We start from the raw sequence: 22,180 nt of genomic DNA, 5'->3' as shown, positions 1-22,180 counted from the left end.
TTTTTTTTTTTTTAACAACTTATTGAGATATAATTCACATACCATTCAACTCACTCATTTCAAGTGTATAATTCAGTAGCTTTTACTATATTCAAAGAGTTGTGCAACCATCACCACAATCAATTTTAGAATATTTTCATCGCCTCAAAAAAAAAAAAACCAACCCACTCCCTCATCCCTTAGCCATCACTCTCTCAATCCTCCTATTCCCCTGCAGCTCCAGGCACCCACTGATCTACTTTCTGTCTCTATGGATTTGCATATTCTGGATATTTCATTATAAATGGAATCATGCAATATGTGATCATTTGTGTCTGGCTTCTTCCACTTAGCATTATGTTTTCAAGGTTCATCCATGTTGGAATATGTATCTCTACTGCACTCCTGTTTTTTTTTTTTTGGCTGAGTAATACTCCATTATATGGATATACCACTTTTGGGTGGAAATTTGGGTTGTTTCCAGTTTTCGGCTATGATGAACAATGCTGCTGTGAATGTTTGTGTACACTTTTTTGTATGAATGTGTCTTCAGTTTTCTTGGGTATGTACCTAAAAATGGAATTGGTGGATCACTTGGTAAACTTTAATTTTACTTATTTTATTTTATTTATTTTTATTTATTTATTTATTTTTGCTATGTTGGGTCTTTGTTTCTGTGCGAGGGCTTTCTCTAGTTGTGGCAAGCAGGGGCCACTCTTCATCGCGGTGCGCGGGCCACTCACTATCGCGGCCTCTCTTGTTGCGGAGCACAGGCTCCAGACGCGCAGGCTCAGTAATTGTGGCTCACGGGCCTAGTTGCTCCGCGGCATGTGGGATCCTCCCAGACTAGGGCTCGAACCCATGTCCCCTGCATTGGCAGGCAGATTCTCAACCACTGCGCCACCAGGGAAGCCCCTAAACTCTAATTTTAATCTTTTGAGAAACTACCCAGTTGTTTTTCACAGTGGCTGCACCATTTCATATTCCCACCAACAATGTATGTTCCAGTCCTTCACATCCTCATCATCACTTGTTATTGTCTCTTGGATTATAGGCATCCTAGTGAGTATCTCGTTGTGATTTTGATTCATATTTCCCTAATGGCTAATGCCCCCTTGTTCTTTGTGATGGTGGTGATGATGATGATGATAACTTGCATCTATTAGAGAGACAATGCAGTTTACCAGCTAAAAGTTAAAGCAACTTATTTCATAAACCTGGCTAAGTTTCCTTGATCAAGTCACTTAACATATTATAATTATACAAGAAAAGGCACGACAAGCTCTTATCAATGCCTAGCATAGGGTAAGAGCTTCACAAATGGTAGCTTTTTTCTTTTTCTTTTTTTTTTTTTGCGGTACGCGGGCCTCTCACTGCTGTGGCCTCTCCCGTTGCGGAGCACAGGCCCCGGACGCGCAGGCCCAGCGGCCATGGCTCACGGGCCCAGCCGCTCCGCGGCATGTGGGATCTTCCAGGACCGGGGCACGAACCCGTGTCCCCTGCATCGGCAGGCGGACTCTCAACCACTGCGCCACCAGGGAAGCCCAATGGTAGCTATTTTTAAAAAATAATCTTTTTGAGTATAATAGGTACTTTCATATACACTCTCTCCTTTGACCCTCAATGTAATCATGCCCAAGCTTGGGATTTCAGATCTGGAAATGTGGATTCAAAACTCCTTCGCCGGGTTTCCCTGGTGGCGCAGTGGTTGAAAGTCCGCCTGCCGATGCAGGGGACACGGGTTCGTGCCCCGGTCCGGGAAGATCCCACGTGCCGCGGAGCGGCTGGGCCCGTGAGCCATGGCCGCTGAGCCTGCGCGTCTGGAGCCTGTGCTCCACAACGGGAGAGGCCCGTGTACCACAAAAAATAAATAAATAAATAAAAAACAAAAAACCCCCCTCCTTCACCTTTATGAGCCTTGGTTCCCCATCTGATATTATTAGGATTATCATTATTTGAGTCATATGTTTTCTATGCAACAAATATTAAATAATAAGCATGTATATTAAAATTCTAAAGACATATTACTTAGACCAGATATCACAGAATGGATAATAAAGAATAAAGTTAGTAAATTCTCCCTTATGAATCAATACATAGATCATATGTCACAATTCCACATTGTGATGCGGCTTCCTGGTGTTCTTGGGTCTAGCACGCAATGTCTTAAGATTGCTGTATATATATGAACAGATTATTATGAGAACACCTTATAAGGATATTTCTCTTTCACATGGCGGAATCTTTTCTTACGAGCATTTAATTCCCTCAAATTCAGTTGTACATGTTCCACAGGAGCATGGAGAGAGAGCACAATTTAAACAGTGCAATGATTCAGCAGTTGGGTACCCCAGAGTAAACGTGAGAATGGGGTTCCCTCAGTCAGTTTCTGTTCCCACACGCTTCTCATAGCATGAGCATCTTGCCTCCCTACCTGTGAACATTTTCCACTCAACATGTCCCCTAAAATAAGCCAACTCCTTCACCTCCACCTTTGAGACCCAAGCTTTTCAAACATATGCACCATGCAACAACACTTTGGTACACAGGAAATAGCATAGGGTGCTGGGCATGAGCAGAATTCATCTTAAGGAATGGATGGGGACAGTACCAGCCTTGACCTACACAATAGGGACCACTTCCTGGACCCCACACTTTAGAGACCACACCCTGGCCCTCTGCTAGCTGCAAGCTTCCCCACGGAGTGAGGAACCTGTGGGGCTGTATTAGTTTTCTGTTGCTGCGTAACAAATTACCACAAACTCAGTGGCCTAAAACACCATCACTTATTAGCTCACAGTTCTGTAGATCAGTAGTTTGGGCCCGGCGTGACTGGGTGCTCTGCTCAGGGTCTCACAAGGTTGAAGTCAAAGTGTCAGCTGTGCTGAGTTCTCACTCTGGGACTCTGGGAGAAAAGTCACTTCTAGGCTCCTTCTTCCTGTTGGTAGAATTCAATCCCATGCCGTCATGGGATTCAGAGCTCTGTCAGCCAGGGGCCACTCTCAGATCCTAGAGACCACTTGCACTATTTACCATATGGCCCCTTCCATCTTCAAGCCAGTGATGATACAATGTTTTCATGCCTCAGATCTTTGACCTCTCTTCTGGGACCAGCCAAAGGAAATTCTCTGCTTTTAAAGGACTCATGTGTTTGGGTCAGGCCCACCCAGATGATCTTGCTAGCTTCAGGTCAACTGTATAGTATAATCTAATTGTGGAAGCATTTCCATCATACTCAAAGTTTGGGGGATTAGGCAGGGTGTGTATGCCAGGATACAGGAAATATGGGTGTCCCCTTAGAAGTCTGCTGCCTCAGGGGCAGAATGTGCCAATCCAGAGCACTGGATGCACTCCCCCCATCCCACCATGCTCGGTATGTAGGACCCCAGAATTCTCTTCCCAAATGGCCCTTAACCTTTTCCCAGATTTATCCTCTTGAGAGGAGACCATAGCACCCAGGGGCATGCTCCTGAGATCAAGGGATGGCCAAGGGGCAGCTGAATGCAGGTGGAGGGTGTGGGGGGGGCTTAGGCATACAGTGCAGGGCATCACAGAGCTGGGAGGAGCCAGAGTGAGATGAGAAGCGGGGTGGGCTAAGGGCTAAGGGTCAGAGGCCTCTGCAACCAATGCTTCCAAGTTCTGGCACAGAATTCTGAGGAGTCCAAGAATTCTAAAGTTGAATCTGGCCTTCCAGGTTGTAATGAAGGTATGTCTGGGTAGATGAAAAAACACGTTTCATTTTAAAGTCTGTTATGACTTTTAGGGACTTCCCTGGTGGCGCAGTGGTTAAGAATCCACCTGCCAATGCAGGGGACATGGGTTTGAGCCCTTGTCCAGGAAGATCCCACATGCCGCAGAGCAACTAAGTCTGTGTGCCACAACTACTGAGCCTGTGCTCTAGAGCCCGCGCGCCACAACTACTGAGCCCGCGTGCCACAACTACTGAAGCCCGCGTGCCTAGAGCCCATGCTCCACAACAAGAGAAACCACCCACGCACTGCAACAAAGAGCAGCCCCTGCTCACCGCAACTAGAGAAAGCCCACGTGCAGCAATGAAAACCCAATGCAGCCAAAAATAAAAATAAATAAATTTATACAAAAAAAAGTCTGTTATGACTTTTAAATGTCTGAATAAGCAGTATGTGGACCTCCACTTGTTCTCTTGCCCAGTTGTCAATTGCCTGTCATTGCTGTAACAATTAACCACAAACTTGGTAACTTAAAACAACGATTTATTCTCTCACAGTTCTAGAGACATCTAAAATCAGTATCACTGGGCCAAAATCAAGGTGTTGGCAGGGCCACACTCCCTCTAAGTCTCCAGGGGAGAATCCTTCCTTGCCTCTTCCAGCTTCTGGGGGTGGCCTGTGTTCCCTGGCTTGTGATCACATCACTCCAATCTTCAAGGCCAGCATCCTTGACTCTGCTCCACCTTCACAAAACTTTCTCCTGTATATGTGTGTGTGTGTGTGTGTGCGTGCGCGCACGCGTGCATGAAATCTCGTTTTGTCTCTCTCTTATAAGAACACATATGATGGCATGTAGGGCCTACCTTGATAATCCAGGATCATCTCACCATCTAAAAATCCTTAACTTAATCACATCTGTAAAGACCCTTTTCCCAAATAGGGTAACAGTTATAAATTCTGGGGATTAGGACCTGATAGCTTTGGGCCCATTATTCAGCCTACTATAGGAGGTATAGCCCCAGGCATTCAGCTCATTGGGGATGGCAGTGACTAAGATTCTGGCACTCATTCCCAAACATTATTGGCATGAGTTCCCACCTTAGGGCTTAGCAGTGGCTGGCCGAGTCTTTTCTCTAGAACAGTCCCTGTTCTCTGGGTGTTGTTCCTGGCTGTGTAGTGTCTCAGCAATCCTGGTTTTTGGTCCTCCAAGAGATTGTAAGAACTGCCTAATGTCCTTTAAAATCTCTTTCTTCCTTTACTTTTTAACAACTTTATTGGGGTATAAATTTATATATCACAAAATCACCAATTTTAAGCATACACTTCAATGATTTTTAGTAAATCTGCCAAGTTGTACAACCGTCATCATAATCCAGTTTTAGAACATTTCATCACCCCAATAAGATCCCTCATTCCCATTTGCAGTCACTCCCCATTTCCACCCCTGGACCCAGGCAACCACTAATCTATTCCCTGCCTCTATAGATTTGCCTTTCCTAGACAACCTTTCTTCTTAAACTAGGCAGAGTGAACTCTGTTGTTTAGAACTAGAAACCCTGACCAATATAATACTAATATCTCCTAATTATAGAAGAAGAAATGATGACTCAGAAAGGCTAAGTTACTTACATAAAGTCATGTAGGTAGTAAGTGGTAGAGCCAATGTTGAACCCAAGTATCTCACCCCAGAGTCCAAGCTCCCACTAAAGTACTGCAGAGAATGGAGGAGGTAAGAGTACAAACGGAGGGAGGGAGACAATGTAGGAGGCTATTGGGTCATCCAGGTGAGAGTTAATGGTGATCTGGTGATCTGGTCTGAGGAGTGGTAGAGGAGAGAAGTAGACTGTTTTGAATAACATTAGGAAGATAAAACAAAAAAATTTGACAATTGAATGGATGGGGGGAATGAGGGAAAGGATGAATCAGGGTGTGTGCCATGTTTTGGCTTGGGCAATTGAAGCGTGGTGGAAGAACTTATGGAGATAGGAAACATGAGGAAAAAAGCCCATTTAGGGTGGAAGATGAATTCAGAACTGAAGGCACTGAGGTTGACAAATCTATGGGACATACAAACACAGATGCTTAGTTGGATATATGAATCTGGAGTTGGAGATGTAGATTTATATATCACCAGCATACAAATGGTAACTAGAACTATGGAAGTAGCTGCAACTGACCAGCAAGAGAGGATGTAGGTGAGAAGGCAAGAGGGTTTAGAACAGGGCTTCCCTGGTGGCGCAGTGGTTGAGAGTCCGCCTGCCGATGCAGGGGACACGGGTTCATGCCCCGGTACGGGAAGATCCCACGTGCCGCGGAGTGGCTGGGCCCGTGAGCCATGGCCGCTGAGCCTGCGCGTCCGGAGCCTGTGCTCCGCAACGGGCGAAGCCACAGCGGTGAGAGGCCTGTGTACCGCAAAAAAAAAAAAAAAAAGAGGGCTTAGAACAGACCCCTAAGGAATGCTAACCTTTAAATGATGGGAAGCACAGAGGTCTCCAAAGGATTCTCAGAAAGGGCCAACGTGGAGAACCAAAGAAAGTCAGGAGAATGTGGATTCTGGGAAACTGAGGGAAGAAGGGGAGGCAGGGAGATGGTGCATGGTCACTGGTGTCAAATGCTGCTGAGAATTTGCCAGGTCTGTGGCGTGTCTATTGGATTTACCGATGGTGGTGGTGTTCACTTGGCACGAGAAGCTTTATAGAAGTTCTGGGGCGGGGCGGGGAGCCAGACTGGAGCGAGCAGAGAAGTGAATGGAGATGCGGAAATGGATGTGGCGACTCAGTTTTTCAAGGGACTTCGCTACAAAGGAGAAGAGAGGCATCAAGTGGTAGAAGGAGAAGAATGTGGGGTCGGGGAGGGTTTATTTTTAAAATGGGAAATGATGTTGAAATGCAGATGGAGAGGAGACTCGAGAGAAAAGGAGATGATGAGATAAATGAAAATTATCATCACGTTGTCATCGTTATCGATACCATCATCATCATCGTCATCGTTGCTGTCGTCACCAACTAGCAACCACAAGGAAAGCTTGTTCTGCTCTGGGACTGTTCTAATTGTTAGACATTTCTTCCTTACATTGAACCCAAATCTAACTCCCTGTAATTTTTCCCTTTGATTAGAGTTCTGCGCTGTGATCCCTTTTCTACTGGACACTTTCCAAATGGCTGCAGCCTATTATATTTCTCAACTTCTCCAAACTAATAGCCCCAGTCCCTCTGGCTATGTCCCCCAACACAGTATCCAGACCCTTTACTATCTCAGCCAACCCCACACAACCACATTCTTATTTGTCAAGGCTCTCTTAAAAGGTGGTGCATGCACACTTTTTTTAATACATCTTTATTGGAGTATAATTACTTTACATTGTTGTGTTAGTTTCTGCTGTACAACAAAGTGAATCAGCTATACGCATACGTATATCCCCATATCCCCTCCCTCTTAAGCCTCCCTCCCACGCTCCCTATCCCACCCCTCTAGGTCATCACAAAGCACCAAGCTTATCTTCCTCTGCTATATGGTGCTTCCCACTAACTACTTCACATTTGGTAGTGTATATATGTTAATGCTACTCTCTCACTACATCCCAGCCTCCCCTTCCCCCCTGTGTCCTCAAGTCTGTTCTCAACGTCTGCATCTTTATTCCTGCCCGACCACTAGGTTCATCAGTACCATTTTTCTAGATTCCATATATATGCACTAGCATATAGTATTCGTTTTTCTCTTTCTGACTTACTTCACTCTGTATGACAGACTCTAGGTCCATCTACCTCACTACAAATAACTCAATTTCATTCCTTTTTATGGCTGAGTAATATTCCATTGTATGTATGTGCCGCATCTTTTTTATCCATTCATCTGGACATTTAGGTTGTTTCCATGTCCTGGCTATTGTAAATAGTGCTGCAATGAACATTGTGGTACATGTATCTTTTTTTTTTTTTTTTTTGTGGTATGCGGGCCTCTCACTGCCGTGGCCTCTCCCGTTGCAGAGCACAGGCTCCAGACGCGCAGGCTCAGCGGCCATGGCTCACGGGCCCAGTTGCTCCGTGGCATGTGGGATCTTCCCGGACCGGGGCACGAACCCATGTCCCCTGCATCGGCAGGCGGACTCTCAACCACTGCGCCACCAGGGAAGCCCCAGTACATGTATCTTTTTGAATTTTCTCAGCGTATATGCCCAGTAGTGGGACGGCTGGGTCGTATAGTAGTTCTATTTTTCATTTTTTAAGGAACCTCCATACTGTTCTCCATAGTGGCTGTATCAATTTACATTCCCACCAACAGGGCAGGAAGGCTCCCTTTTCTCTACAACCTCTCCAGCATTTATTGTTTCTAGATTTTAATGATGGCTATTCTGACCGGTGTGAGGTGATATCTCATTGTGGTTTTGATTTACATTTCTCTAATGATTAGTGATGTTGAGCATCTTTTCATGTGTTTGTTGGCCATCTGTATGTCTTCTTTGGAGAAAGGTCTTCCGTCCATTTTTGGATTGGGTTGTGTTTTTTTTGATATTGAGCTGCATGAGCTACTTGTAAATTTTGGAGATTAATCCTTTGTCAGCTGCTTCATTTGCAAATATTTCCTCCCATTCTGAGGGTTGTGGTGCATGCACTCTTGCTTTGCTGGTGAAAACAGGAAGTACTTCAAGTTTTTGTCGTTTGGCAAAATGAATCAAGATAAAAAATGTGCACATCCTTTGACCCAGAAATTTATTTATTTATTTTTTTTCAGAAATTTATTTTAAGGTGTAAATTTACCTCAGGTGTGAAAAGATTCTTTTATTTATTTATTTATTTATTTATTTTTGGCTGTGTTGAGTCTTCGTTGCTGAGCGCAGGTTGCAGCGAGCGAAGGCTACTCTTTTTTTTTTTTTTTTTTTTTTTGCAGTACACGGGCCTCTCACTGCTGTGGCCTTCCCTGGTGGTCCAGTGGTTAAGATCTGCGGGTTTGCGCCCTGGTCCGGGAAGATTCTGCATGCCACGGAGCGGCTGGGCCCGTGAGCCATGGCCGTTGAGCCTGTGCATCAGGTGCCTGTGTTCCGCAACGGGAGAAGCCACAACAGTGAGAGACCCACCTACCGCAAAAAAAAAAAAAAAAAAAATCCGTTGTGTTTCTATACACCCACAATGAGCAATCTATAAAAGAAATTAAGAAAACAATGCCATTTACAATAACACACAAAAGAGCATAAGCTGTGGAGCCAGTTTTGCTATTTACTATGTGTCTTAGTTCACTGGGGCCACTATAACAAAATGCCATAGACTGAGTAGCTTATAAACAACAGAAATTTATTTCTCATGGTTCTAGAAGCTGGAAATTCCAAGATCAATGCACCAGCAGATATGGTATCTGGTGAGAACCCGCTTCCTGGTTCATAGATGGTCATCTTTTTGCTGTAACCTCACATGGAAGAAGAGGTGAAGTTTTTCTGGGGCCTCTTTTATAAGGGCACTAATCCCATTCGTAAGGGCTCCACCTTCATGACCTATTCACTTCCCAAAGGCCCCACCTCCTCATACAAACGCATAGGGGTTAGGTTTCAACTTATGAATTTTGGGGGGGTCTCAAACATTCAGTCTATAGCACTATGTGAACTTGGGCACACTTTCTCTGTGCCACAGTTTGTTCAGCTATAAGGTGGGGGTAACACTATAGCTTCTTTACAGGATTATTTTTGGGGAGGTTAGGATTGAAAGAGTTAATATTTATTATTAATATACACTTAGAAGAGTGCTTGGCATGTAGTAAAAGCTATATCAAGATTATCAAAAATGTTTATAAGTGGGAAAAATGAACAAAAGTTCCATTTAAATATCCATCAGTAAGAGACCAGCTGGCAAATTTTCACAATTCACTTCTTAGGCTGAACCATATGAAATTGCCAATATTCTACTGTTTTGGTCTACAAAATGGGCAATTTCATATGTTCCAACCTGAATACTAGAATACTCCGTAACTATTCAAAGTGGTTACATATCATAGATCTATCTTTATCATACATTTATCAATACTGTTGTGGAAAGAGTTAATAACATATTATTGAGTAAAAACAGCAGGTTATATAATAGCATGTAGAGCATGGCCATGTTTGTGTGTCTCGGTGGGGGCATAAAGAGACATCTGGAAGATACTCTCAAAGTTTCAACAGTGAAAACCTCTGGGAGGGAGAACGTTGGAACCTTTTCATGTTCTTTGTGCTTTTCTGTGAAACGTCTACTTTTACAACAGCAAAAGGGATTCTCTTAAAAAATGTGGCTTATAAGACCTGAACTCGGAGCTCCTACTGCTTGCTGCCTAATTAGGGCATAGGGCATTGGCTTATCACCGCCCTCAAGTGGAATATTCTACTTCTCTCATCAAAGTTTTAGACAACACTAGTTTTTTGGGTTTTGTTTTCTAGATGATATACATAACATTGGTTAATATGGGTTTAGAGTTATTTAAAATTTTGGGCCTCTAAGATAAGCCTCTGCCAATCTGGGTGGTCCATGGCCTGTATTTGCATCACTGAGTTTTGGAGCTCAATGCCTTTACATGTATCCATTATATTTCCTCTAGCTGGTAAACGTTAACTAATAGGTTAGGACTCACTCTCTGCTCTCCATACAGTAGGATGCATAGAAAGTATTGTGTTCTGCAGTAGGCGTTTTTTGAATGAGGGGGACATAGTTTGGGAAGTATGAAAAGGAAGGGTTTTCCAGGTATACTAGATGGTGGAGAAGAAGTGCAATAGTCAAAGGGTATTAGAAAGGCGGGTGATGTCTTAGCCAAGCTGTGGGTAACAAGAAACTGAACCCTCTCACTAGCTAGCTCAAGGAAAGGCAGGGCAGAGTAGAACAGGCTGAATAATGCCTCCCTGCCCCACACCAAAATTTCCATGTCTTAATCTCTGGAACTTGTCAATATGTCACCTTCTGTGGCAAAAGGAACTTTGAAGATGTGATTAAGTTCAAGGTCTCGAGATGGACAGATTATTCTTGATTATCTGAGTGGCCCCAGTGTGATCACAAGGGTCCTTATAAAGGGGAGGCAAGAGGGTCAAAATCAAAAAAAGGAGATGTGACAAGAGGAGCTGAGGTTGGAGTGATGCGGCTGCGAGCCCAGGGATGCCAAGGCAGTCTCCAGAAGCTGGAAGAGATGAGACAGACTCTCTAGTGGAGCTCCAGAAGGGGCCAGGCCTGCCATCACCTTGAGTTTCATCCTGTAAGAATGATTCTAGGCATCTGACCCCCAAAACGAAGAGAAAAATGTTTCTGTTATTTTAAGTCACAAAGTTCATGGTGGTTTGTTACAGCAGCAAAGGGAAACTAACACAACCGGCATCTAACTTGCCTTGGGGATGTAGGCTCTTCTCCACTTTCTTAGTGCATCTCTGGCTGCCCCTGGCCCTTTCCTGACCTCCGCCTACCGCTGAATGGATCAGGGTTGGACATAATCAGATTCTTCTCTTGGGATTTTAAATATAAGACACAGAGTATGCAGGCTCAACTTCTCCATGAGGCACAGAGGGTCCAGGACCAATGGTTCTCTTGGAGGCCCACGAAAATATCTATTGGCCCCCGGGGTAAGCGTCAGTTAACTGGATGGAAGGGTAGTTCACTTTCAGGTCACATCCTTTCACTCTAGTGTTACCTTTGTTCAGTGAGCTCTGTGAGGGCAAGTCAGGCTTTGCTGAGAGGCACTTCCTCCTCGTGGTGCTTTGAGGACTCTCTTACCATGGCATACAGTCAATTCCCCCTGAGCTGCCAGCATATGTCTGCGAAAGTTGTTCTCATTGAAAATGTATGGATTGGGACTCTGAAGAAGCTCTTCATAGCGGGCACCTTGCTCTACATCTGGTGAGTCAGGGGCAGTGTGCCACTGAGGACTCCCCGGGCTGACCTCACTCTCCATCCTTCCCTCCTCTGCCCCTCTACAGCTCTCCTCTTCAGCCAGCCTGGCCTGTGAGGACCCAGACTTCTATCACATTCATTCTCTGCCACCTTCCCAGACTCTTCAGCTTTCCTCTCCCCCCTCTCTACTCATCCTACAAGGTCTGGCTGAAACCCCAGCTGCCCTGTTCGCTCCAGGGGCCAGTGGTTTTGCCCTCTTCAGAATGCAGAGAATAGTACCTTCTTAGAGCCAAAAGGTCATAGGGATTAGTGAGCCAGGCAGTTATCCCGTGATTCAGGGACTAAATCCATGGCCCAGAGAGGCGGCATGGCTTGTCTGAGTCACCAAGCAGGTGAGGAGAGAGCTGCTGGGACAGTCATTAGAATGTTCTTTCCATAGGGCAGGATACTGCAAACTCTTTCTCTTCCTTTTTTTTTCCTTTGACACATCTCTGAAGCATTTTAATTCTTTTTTTTTTTTTTTTTGCGGTACACGGGCCTCTCACTGTTGCGGCCTCTCCCGTTGCGGAGCACAGGCTCCGGACGTGCAGGCTCAGCGGCCATGGCTCACGGGCCCAGCTGCTCTGCGGCATGTGGGATCTTCCCGGACCGGGGCACGAACCCGTGTCCCCTGCGTCGGCAGGAGGACTCTCAACCACTGCGCTACCAGGGAAGCCCCAATTCTTAAAATGATATGTTCATTATTATATAAAGGCAAGTTTTCTGATTTATGAGAGGGTTGGATTCCATTAAGGCTGATCTATAACATTTTGTGCATTTTGGGATGAATATGAGAGACTGAGCTTCCCAAATGGAGGGCCAAACAGACCCAGTGTTATACTGGGAGGCTGTTGCAGCATCCAGCACAAAAGAACATTGCACATACATGTGCACATTGTGATGCTAGACTGAAATATATTGTTGAGTAAGTATTATTGTATTTGTCTATGGAATTACATTGAATAACTCTGTCTCATCTATGCTGATTGGATCTCAAATCTGGATCTCTGGCCCCAACGTCTTTCATTTTTAAAAAAATATATTTATTTATTTAGGCTGCGCCAGGTCTTAACTGCAGCACATGGGATCTTCGTTTCGGCATGTGGGATCTTTAGTTGTGGCATGCGGACTCTTAGTTGTAGCATGCAGACTCTTAGTTGAGGCATGCATGTGGGATCTAGTTCCCGAACCAGGGATCAAACCCAGGCCCCCTCCATTGGGAGTGTGGAGTCTTACCCACTGCACCACCAGGGAAGACCAACCCAGCGTCTTTCTTGATGAGCTTTCTTGATAAATGTTATAGAAATACAAAAATATATCGAGAATAATAAACACTCAGGTAGGACCATCCAACTTAATTACTAACCCAGTTTTTGCTCCCTGAAAACCTAGCCTTTATCCCATTCTCTTTCATCTTCCCTTATAAATATCCCCCTTGAATTTGGTGTTTGTTATTCTGTTTTCTTGGTTTTTTTTTTTTTCTGCGGTATGCGGGCCTCTCACTGCTGTGGCCTCTCCCGTTGCAGAGCACAGGCTCCGGACGCGCAGGCTCAGCGGCCACGGCTCACGGGCCCAGCCGCTCCACGGCATGTGGGATCTTCCCAGACCAGGGCACGAACCCGTGTCCTCTGCATCGGCAGGCGGACTCTCAACCACTGTGCCACCAGGGAAGCCCTCTATGTTTGTTTTAATACTTCTACAATGTATGTCTATACCTATAAAAAATATTTTTTCCTTTCTTAATTTAATTTTTTTTATACAGCATGTTCTTATTAGTCATCCATTTTAAACACATCAGTGTATATATGTCACTCCCAATCTGCCAATTCATCACACCACCCCACCACCCACCACTGCTTTCCCTGCTTGGTGTCCATATGTTTTTTTCTCTACTTCTGTGTCTCAATTTCTGCTCTGCAAAATGGTTCCTCTGTACCATTTTCTAGGTTCCACACATATGCGTTAATATATGTTATTTGTTTTTCTCTTTCTGACTTACTTCAATCCGTATGACAGTCTCTAGATGCATCCATGTCTCAACAAATGACTCAATTTCGTTCTTTTTTATGGCTGAGTAACAGTCCATTGTATATAGGTACCACAACTTCTTTATCCATTCGTCTGTCGATGGGCATTTAGGCTGCTTCCATGACCTGGCTATTGTAAATAGTGCTGCAATGAACACTGGAGTGCATGTGTCTTTTTGAATTATGGCTTTCTCTGGGTATATGCCCTGTAGTGGGATTGCTGGGTCATATGGTAATTCTATTTTTAGTTTTTTAAGGAAACTCCATACTGTTCTCCATAGTGGCTGTATCAATTTACATTCCCACCAACAGTGTAAGAGGGTTCCCTTTTTGATTTCTTCAGTGATCTCTTGGTTATTTAGTAACATATGTTTAGCATCCATGTATTTGTGTTTTTTACGTTCTTTTCCCTGTAATTGATTTCTAATCTCATAGCGTTGTGGTCAGAAAAGATGTTTGATATGATTTCAATTTTCTTAAATTTACTGAGGCTTGATTTGTGACCCAGGATGTGATCTAACCTGGAGAATGTTCCGTGCACACGTGAGAAGAAAGTGTAATCTGCTGCTTTTGGATGGAATGTTCTATAAATATCAATTAAATCTATCTGGTCTATTGTGTCATTTAAAGCTTCTGTTTCCTTATTTATTTTCATTTTGGATGATCTGTCCATTGGTGTAAGTGAGGTGTTAAAGTCCCCCACTATTACTGTGTTACTGTCGATTTCCTCTTTTATAGCTGTTAGCAGTTGCCTTATGTATTGAGGTGCTCCTATGTTGGGTGCATATATATTTATAATTGTTATTTCTTCTTCTTGGATTGATCCCTTGATCATTATGTAGTGTCCTTCCTTGTCTCTTGCAACATTCTTTATTTGAAAGTCTATTTCATCTGATAGGAGCATTGCTACTCCAGCTATCTTTTGATTTCCATTTGCATGGAATATCTTTTTCCATCCCCTCACTTTCAGTCTGTATGTGTCCCTAGGTCTGAAGTGGGTCTCTTGTAGACAGCATATATATGGGTCTTGTTTTTGTATCCATTCAGCAAGCCTGTGTCTTTTGGTTGGAGCATTTAATCTATTCACGTTTAAGGTAGTTAGTGATATGTATGTTCTTATTACCATTTTCTTAATTGTTTTGGGTTTGTTTTTGTGGGAACAAAACATTTGTGTTTTGTTTGGGAAACTCTTGTGTTTCCCACTTAGAGAAGTTCCTTTAGCATTTGTTGTAGAGCCGGTTTGGGAGTGCTGTATTCTCTTAGCTTTTGCTTGTCTGTAAAGCTTTTGATATCTCCATCGAATCTGAATGAGATCCTTGCCGGTAGAGTAATCTTGTTTGTAGGTTCTTCCCTTTCATCACTTTAAGTATATCATGCCACTCCCTTCTGGCTTTTAGAGTTTCTGCTGAGAAATCAGCTGTTAACCTTATGGGAGTTCCCTTGTATGTTATTTGTCATTTTTCCTTTGCTGCTTTCAATAATTTTTCTTTGTCTTTAATTTTTGCCAATTTGATTACTATGTGTCTCAGTGTGTTTCTCCTTGGGTTTATCCTGTATGGGACTCTCTGTGCTTCCTGGACTTGGGTGGCTATTTCCTTTCCCATGTTAGGGAAGTTTTTGACTATAATCTCTTCAAATATTTTCTCGAGTCCTTTCTCTCTTTCTTTTCCTTCTGGGACCCCTATATTGCGAATGTTGTTGCATTTAATGCTGTCCCAGAGGTCTCGTAGGCTGTCTTCATTTCTTTTCATTCTTTTTTCTTTATTCTGTTCCACAGCAGTGAATTCCACCATTCTGTCTTCCAGGTCACTTATCCATTCTTCTGCCTCAGTTATTCTGCTATTGATTCCTTCTAGGGTAGTTTTCATTTCAGTTATTGTATTGTTCATCTCTGTTTGTTTGTTCTTTAATTCTTCTAGGTCTTTGTTAAACATTTCTTGCATCTTCTCGATCTTTGCCTCCATTCTTTTTCCGAGGTCCTGGATCATCTTCACTATCGTTATTCTGATTTCTTTTTCTGGAAGGTTGCCTATCTCCACTTCATTTAGTTGTTTTTCTGGGGTTTTATCTTGTTCCTTCATCTGGTACATAGCCCTCTGCCTTTTCATCTTGTCTATCTTTCTGTGAATGTGGTTTTTGTTCCACAGACTGCAGGATTGTAGTTCTTGCTTCTGCTGTCTGCCCTCTGATGGATGAGGCTATCTATCTAAGAGGCTTGTGGAAGTTTTCTGTTTTCCCTTTTTAATTGAGGTGAAATTCATAGAACATAAAAATTAACGATTTAAAGTGAACAAGTCAGTGGCATTTAGTGCCTTCACAATGCTGTGCAACCACCACCTCTATCTAGTTCCAAAACATTTTTATCTCCCAAAACGCAAACTTCATTATGCAGTTACTTCCAATTTACCTCTTCCCCCAGCCCCTGGCAGCCATAAATCCACTCTCTGTCTCAATGGATTTACCTATTCTGGACATTTTATATAAGTGGAATCATACACTAAGTGGCCTTTTGTGTCTGTCTTCTTTCACTTGGCAGAATGTTTTTTGAGGTTCATCCACAGTATAACATGTGCATCCTTTCATTCCTTTTTGTGGGTAGATAATATTCCATTGTTTGGATAGACCACATTTTGTTTATCCATTCATCTTTTAATGAACATTTTGATTGTTTCCACCTTTTGACTATTGTGAATAGTGCTGTTATGAATATGCGTGGACAGGTATTTGTTTAAGTATATAATGTTTTTTGAATTTCTTTAAACTTTCTCTCATTCTGTGGCATGCTTTGTTTACTCAATATTATGTTATTTCCATATTGATACAAGCAGCTCTCCATTCATTTTCACTGTTGCAGAACATCCCATTGGATGAATCCAACAATTTATTCACCCATTCAATGTTCAAGGACATTTAGGTTATTTCCAGTTTTCCCTATTACAAATAATACAACTTTATACTTTCTTGTATATGACTCCTTGGGCACATGTTTGAGGGTTTCTCTGGGGCATGTACCTAAGAGTGGAATTGTTGGGGCGTGGGGAATGCATTTCAAATGTACAGTACTTCATATTGCCAAATGTGACCTGTCTTTCTGTGAGTGTCCCACGGGTCCTCAACCCTGGCAGTGCATTAAAATCAACTTTAGAAAAATATATAGGTACCTGGTTAACTCTCCAGACCTTCTGAATCAGAGTTTCCAGGGATAAGACTGGGGAGCTGCAATTTTGAAAGCTCCCTAAGTAATTATACTGTACAGCCAAGGTTGAGAACAGCTGGGACCAAGCCTTGGCCCACTGTGTCTTGGTTTCCCAATGTCAGCTCATAGAGGGCAGCCATTGGCTTAGACTTCCTAATATCATTCAGATATCAGAGACTGAGCAGAGGGAAGAGACCAAAATAGGTACCTGCCAAATGAATAAACAAAGCATTTAAAATAAACTCTTAAGGGACTTTCCTGGCAGTCCAGTGGTTAAGACTCCATGCTTCCACTGCATGGGGGCGTGGGTTCAATCCCTGGTCAGGGAACTAGGATCCCATGTGCCATACGGCATGGCCAAAAAAAACCCCCAAAATAAAAAATAAAATAAACTCAATTATTCAGGGCAATGGGAGACAGGGAAAAGAGATAAATGGGGATGGAATCTACCATTTTTAGTTATCAATTCCACTTTCTCCCTCTCTTCCCCCACCATATAATTTAGATTCATATTCCAAAGAAGATATTAACAGCTAATGAATGGATCAAAAGGCAGGAAACCAGAGGCAGAGCCACATGATGCAGGTACAAGTACAGTACATGGTTAAGAGGTCTGGCTCTGGGCTATAAGGTAGACCAATCAAGGACCTCAGTCCTGCCACTGACTACCTGTGTAACCTTGGGCAAGTTCCTTCACCTCTCTGAGCCCATTCCCTCATCTACAAAAGGGTGATGATTACAGTAACTATCTCCTATTGCTGTTGTGAACATTAAAGGAGAGGATGCATACAGAGCACATGGCATGTACTAAGTGCTCAATAAAGGGTAGCTGCTATTATCAATATTATTTGTAAATCAGGTGGGTGTTTCTGGAAAACAGGAGGCTGACCTGCTGGACACACCCTTAAAAAGATGCTAATGTGTTACTGAGCCCCAAAACAAAGCTGGTGGACCAACCTGGGGTGGACTTTGGTATTTGAGAAGGCAACCTATAAATTAGGGTGTATATTAGGCAATATTAGAGGTTGGTATTGGGGCCAATAGTTTCTATGTAGTGAAAGCTCACTATGCTCCAGATATAGCGCTATGGAGTTTGCATGCATATCTCGTTCCATCCTCACAACAACCCTATGAGGTAGGTATGACTATTCTTCCCATTTTACAGGTAAGGAAAATGAGTCACAGAGAAGGCAAGCCACTTGCCCGAAGTCACCCAGCAAAGCTAGGATTTTAATGGAGGTGACTTTCGGAACCTGCATCCAAAACCAATGCACTGTGCCTCACTTGAGAAAACCATTGATGCTTTTCTGTGTCTGCCATTTAGCTTTGCTTTGGTGAATGACAAGCTGTACCAATGGAAAGAACCTGTCATCAGTTCTGTGCATGCCAAGGTGAAAGGGGTGGCAGAGGTGAAAAAGGAGATTATGGAGAACGGACTGAAGAAGGTAGTGTGGAATGTCTTCGACACGGCAGATTACACTGTCCCCTTGCAGGTGAGCACTTATCAGCATCCTCCCAGGAATCGTCCCTGGTCACTGTCCCCAGGACCTCGCACCCCTCCCTGGGACCTAGAGCCTCACTCCAGAAAAACACTGGCCCCATTTAAAAAGCTCTATGAAAATCCCAACTGAGAAAACCTAAAAATTGCAAAATTGGGTCAGATCCAGCAACTCGAAGGAGATGATTCTTTGCTTTATCAAGTCCTACAGGGTTTCTCAAAATAGCAGTGTGTCCTGGTGCATTGAAAACATGAATTGATTCACTCACACTTGATTTATACAGTTTTTCAGAAGCAGGGCCATCAAGTCAGCAAACTTTGCCTAGATCCAGAAAGGTAAAGAACTTTCTGCCTAGAGGGGACCAGCCCTTCTATATTGTTTGTGTGACATTTTATCAACAAAAATGTCTCCAGAAAAACACTCTTGGGTACAGTTTTGCACAAGGGAAAGGAAGGGTGTGGCTCACAGAGAAAGGGCATGAGATTGTCTCAATTTGCAAGAAGAGAAAATGAAAGTAGAATTCTCAAAAGGGAGAAACTGAAGTGGGGTTGAGAACAAAAAAGAACAGATGGGGGGTTGGAGGGACAAAAGGGCACGTTGGCAGCCCTTGGGAGCTGGAAAGCTTTTCGAAACCATAAAAGCCAAGCTGCTATCAGTTTTTGTCTCTTAACAGTGGGTCATTAAAACCTCCAGCTATTTCCCAGGTGGTGGGATGACCTACTGCCCTTTCATTAAAGTCCTGGATAATCTGAACAGCGTTCTGATGGAGGTGACACCTCCACCTCCGCCTCCCCAGGTCTCTTGAATTTCAACTTAATGGGATTTCACTGTGTCCAAAAAATGAAAAGGCTGCTTTTGAGGCTGGAATGGAAAACCGATGCTCAATCAATTTGAACTGTTCCTCTGCTCTCCCTCAGCTCAGCAGGGCGGCTCATCCAGCTTTGATATTAGGCCTCAGGGCTGTCAGTTGCTTCCAGACCCTGATTTCTAGACTGAAACTTAGAAGAGTGGAAAGGTTTGCCCCCAGGCACTTGGCCAGCTGGATTACTATGATTAAGTAGTTCTGTTCTCAATGGCTTTACATTTGCCTTCTCTCCTTTTTCTCTGCAGGGGAACTCTTTTTTTGTGATGACAAACTTTCTCAAGATAGAAGGCCAAGAGCAAGGGTTGTGTCCTGAGGTAAGATGTGATGGGTGACAAGAGTTCCTGGAGGAGACACAGGTCAGAGGAAATGGAAACTGACACCAGGCGTGTTTTGGAGCCTGCAAATATTTACTGAGCCTCTGCTTGCTACAAAGCAGGGGTGTAGATCTGGGCTGGGTGGAAAGGGTGAGAAGATGTTGTAGTTCTCCCTCTGTAACCACCAGATCTTGATCTGTCCCCCTGGGTCTCCAGCTCCAGCACTAGGAGCCTGTGCAGCTCAAGGCCCGCTTTCTCCATCGCTCACTCCCTGTGCAGCTCATGACAACAGGGATCCTTGGCCTTTGCACAGCACCTCATGTTTCAGTGGAGCCTCACTTCAACTTTAGGGGGTAACAGCATTCCCAGCCCCATTTTACAGGTCAGCACAAAGATCAGAGAGGTTCAGTGACCTCCCCAATGTCACACAGCTTGCTGGAGGCAGAGCCAAGCTTAGAATCCAGTTGTCCTCATTCACAGCTTCTGCCACGGTCCACTGTGAACTGCCTGCAGGGCCAGCCTGGGAATCAAGTTTGATTTTTCATCCCACTTCTTAGAGTTTTAGGCTCTATATGAGGTAGGAATGCTCCCATGTCTCTTGCCGTCACCACTACCACCCATGCAGTCTTTCCCAGACTGCATGGGTGGTAGTGGTGATGGCGGGAGACATGGCTAGTGGGTAGTGGTGAAGGCGGGAGTGGGTAGTGGTGAAGGCGGGAGACATGGGAGCATTGCCCTCTCCGTACTCTCCACCTTCCCCTACTTTTTCTGGAAAGCTTTCTTCCCTATCAAAACATACTGGTCGTATTCTGTCCCATCCCAGTCCTGCTCTCTGCTCTGTAAAATGATAACTAGCTATTCTGGTAAGTTTGTCTATAGCAAAATTTGTCTAGGCAACACACTCCTGCTGTTCCCCTCTCGAGTAACACACCTGCGCTTTACCAGGGACCGTCCCAACTGAGGGGCACAACGCTGTGGCAATATTGAGCGGGTCCCCAGCCTGTGGGGAAGACCAGCCTTGCCTGTGGGTCTTGCTCGTCAGCCTACTCTGGTGACAAGGCCTAGATTTCTGAGTGTCTGAGAGATCAGGGTGGATAAGCTCTATCTCATTACAGTCTTTGGCGTCATTTCTACCTAAACTTAGAAACAAGCTAACATTCCCTTGGTGTCTATCTCAATAACGTTCCCCTAAAAGGAGACCTCTCTATGTTTATCTTGCCCCCATCTCCCCTTAAATGTTCCTGCTACTCTAACGAAGTAGCGGGCGTCAGTCCAACTAAACACTCCCTCCCACTTCCCTTCCCGGCAGCATCCAAAATTGTATCCAGTTTGGGGCCAGTTTGCTTCCCTTTTGTCCCATACTCTGGAATTGCTACTTACCCTCCACGCCTGTGGTACTTTGCACAGATGCTTTTCTTTTCTTTTCTTTTTTTGGCTTGCTGCGGCTTGTGGGATTTTTGTTCCCCGACCAGGGGTTGAACCCGTGCCCTCAGCAGTGAGAGCTCGGAGTCCTAACCACTTGACCACCAGGGAAGTCCCTCACAGCACTTTTCAAGTTACTGAGACTGGTAAGGAAGACAGTTAGGGTAGCCCAGAGCCTGGATTTAGGAGCTAGACTGTAAATGGTTTAATACTTGACGTATTAGCTTTGTGACTTTGGGCAGGTGGCTTCACCACTCTGTGCCTTGATATGTTCATTTGCAAAATGGGGCTAATTACAAAACCTAGCTCTTAGGATTTTTGAAACAAATGAGCGAATCTCTGTGACAGGCTGGAAACAAGGCATGATACATTGTAAGCACTGGATAAATGTGAGCTGTGACAGTTCAAATGACAAGTTACTCTTTCTCAGACAGGATGTCACTCAGACTGACTGGAACTCAAAGAGCAGCCCAGAGAGCACTATGTAACTCTTGGGACTTTAACCTGTGACCCAAGCTGGTTTGGGTTGCTCTAATGGGATATTCGCCTCCTCTCTTTGCATACTGACACCCACCCTAACTCTGATCAAGAAGTGGAAGTCAAGGACAGGGCTTGACTCAGTAAATATGGCCAAACCCCAGCGGTACACCAAAATGAAGAGACATTGGTTATAATTATCTATTGCTGCATAACAAACTACCCTGAACCTGGTGGACTTAAAGCAACAAGCATTTTACGAGCTCTCATAGTTCAGTGGTTGACTGACCTTAGCTGGGCAGTTCTGCTGATCTTGGGATCTGCATGGGATCTCTCACGGCGCTGCAGTCGGATAGCGGCTGGGGCTAGCACCATTTGGAGGCTCAGCTGGGGTACCAGGATGGCTGCCCTTCTCTTCCTCTCCGGGAACTCTCAAGGATTCTCCTCCTTTCAGAGTCTCTCCGCATAGTCTTTCTAAACTTCCTCATAGCAGCTCAGGTTCCCCCAAGCCAAAAGAAGCTTCCAGGCCTCCCAGGCTCAGTACTAGAGCTGACACAGTATTACTTCCACTGCCTTCTGTTGGTTATTTGGTCAGAGCCAGCCCAGCTTCAAAGGGAAGGGGAAACCCTCTACCTCCCAATGGCAAGAGCGACAAAGAATTTGTGGCCATCATCAACGCATGTGACAACCACAAAAACAGATGATTAAAACGTCTTTTTAAAAAATATATTTATTTATTTATTATTTATTTATTTGGTTGCACTGGGTCTTAGCTGCGGCTCGCCAGCTCCTTAGTTGCGGCATGCGAACTCTTAGTTGCAGCATGCATGTGGGATCTAGT

The 22,180-nt window shown here is 44.2% G+C and overlaps 1 protein-coding gene across 4 annotated transcripts in view; it reads left to right on the top strand.

Moving 5' to 3' along the window:
- P2RX7 (purinergic receptor P2X 7) overlaps positions 1–22,180 on the top strand; it is a 51,976-nt gene that overhangs the window by 1,124 nt on the left and 28,672 nt on the right. Inside the window, exons 1-4 of one of the 4 annotated variants that reach the window (XM_024758517.1) lie at positions 11,492–11,506; positions 17,268–17,347; positions 18,087–18,255; positions 19,372–19,440. In XM_024758517.1, the coding sequence (XP_024614285.1) occupies positions 18,187–18,255; positions 19,372–19,440 (138 nt within the window). In that variant the 5' untranslated portion in view covers positions 11,492–11,506; positions 17,268–17,347; positions 18,087–18,186. Of the gene's footprint in view, positions 1–11,223; positions 11,507–13,117; positions 13,243–17,267; positions 17,348–18,086; positions 18,256–19,371; positions 19,441–22,180 lie in introns of those variants that run through there. The other 3 variants (XM_024758516.1, XM_024758518.1, XM_024758515.1) reach the window with 3 other exon arrangements.

The sequence above is a fragment of the Neophocaena asiaeorientalis genome, unplaced genomic scaffold (assembly GCF_003031525.2).
Source record: "Neophocaena asiaeorientalis asiaeorientalis breed wild unplaced genomic scaffold, Neophocaena_asiaeorientalis_V1.1 scaffold77, whole genome shotgun sequence".
Lineage (NCBI taxonomy): Eukaryota > Metazoa > Chordata > Mammalia > Artiodactyla > Phocoenidae > Neophocaena > Neophocaena asiaeorientalis.
Note: the sequence above shows the minus strand (reverse complement) of the source record. Positions and strands in the feature narration are given on the sequence as shown.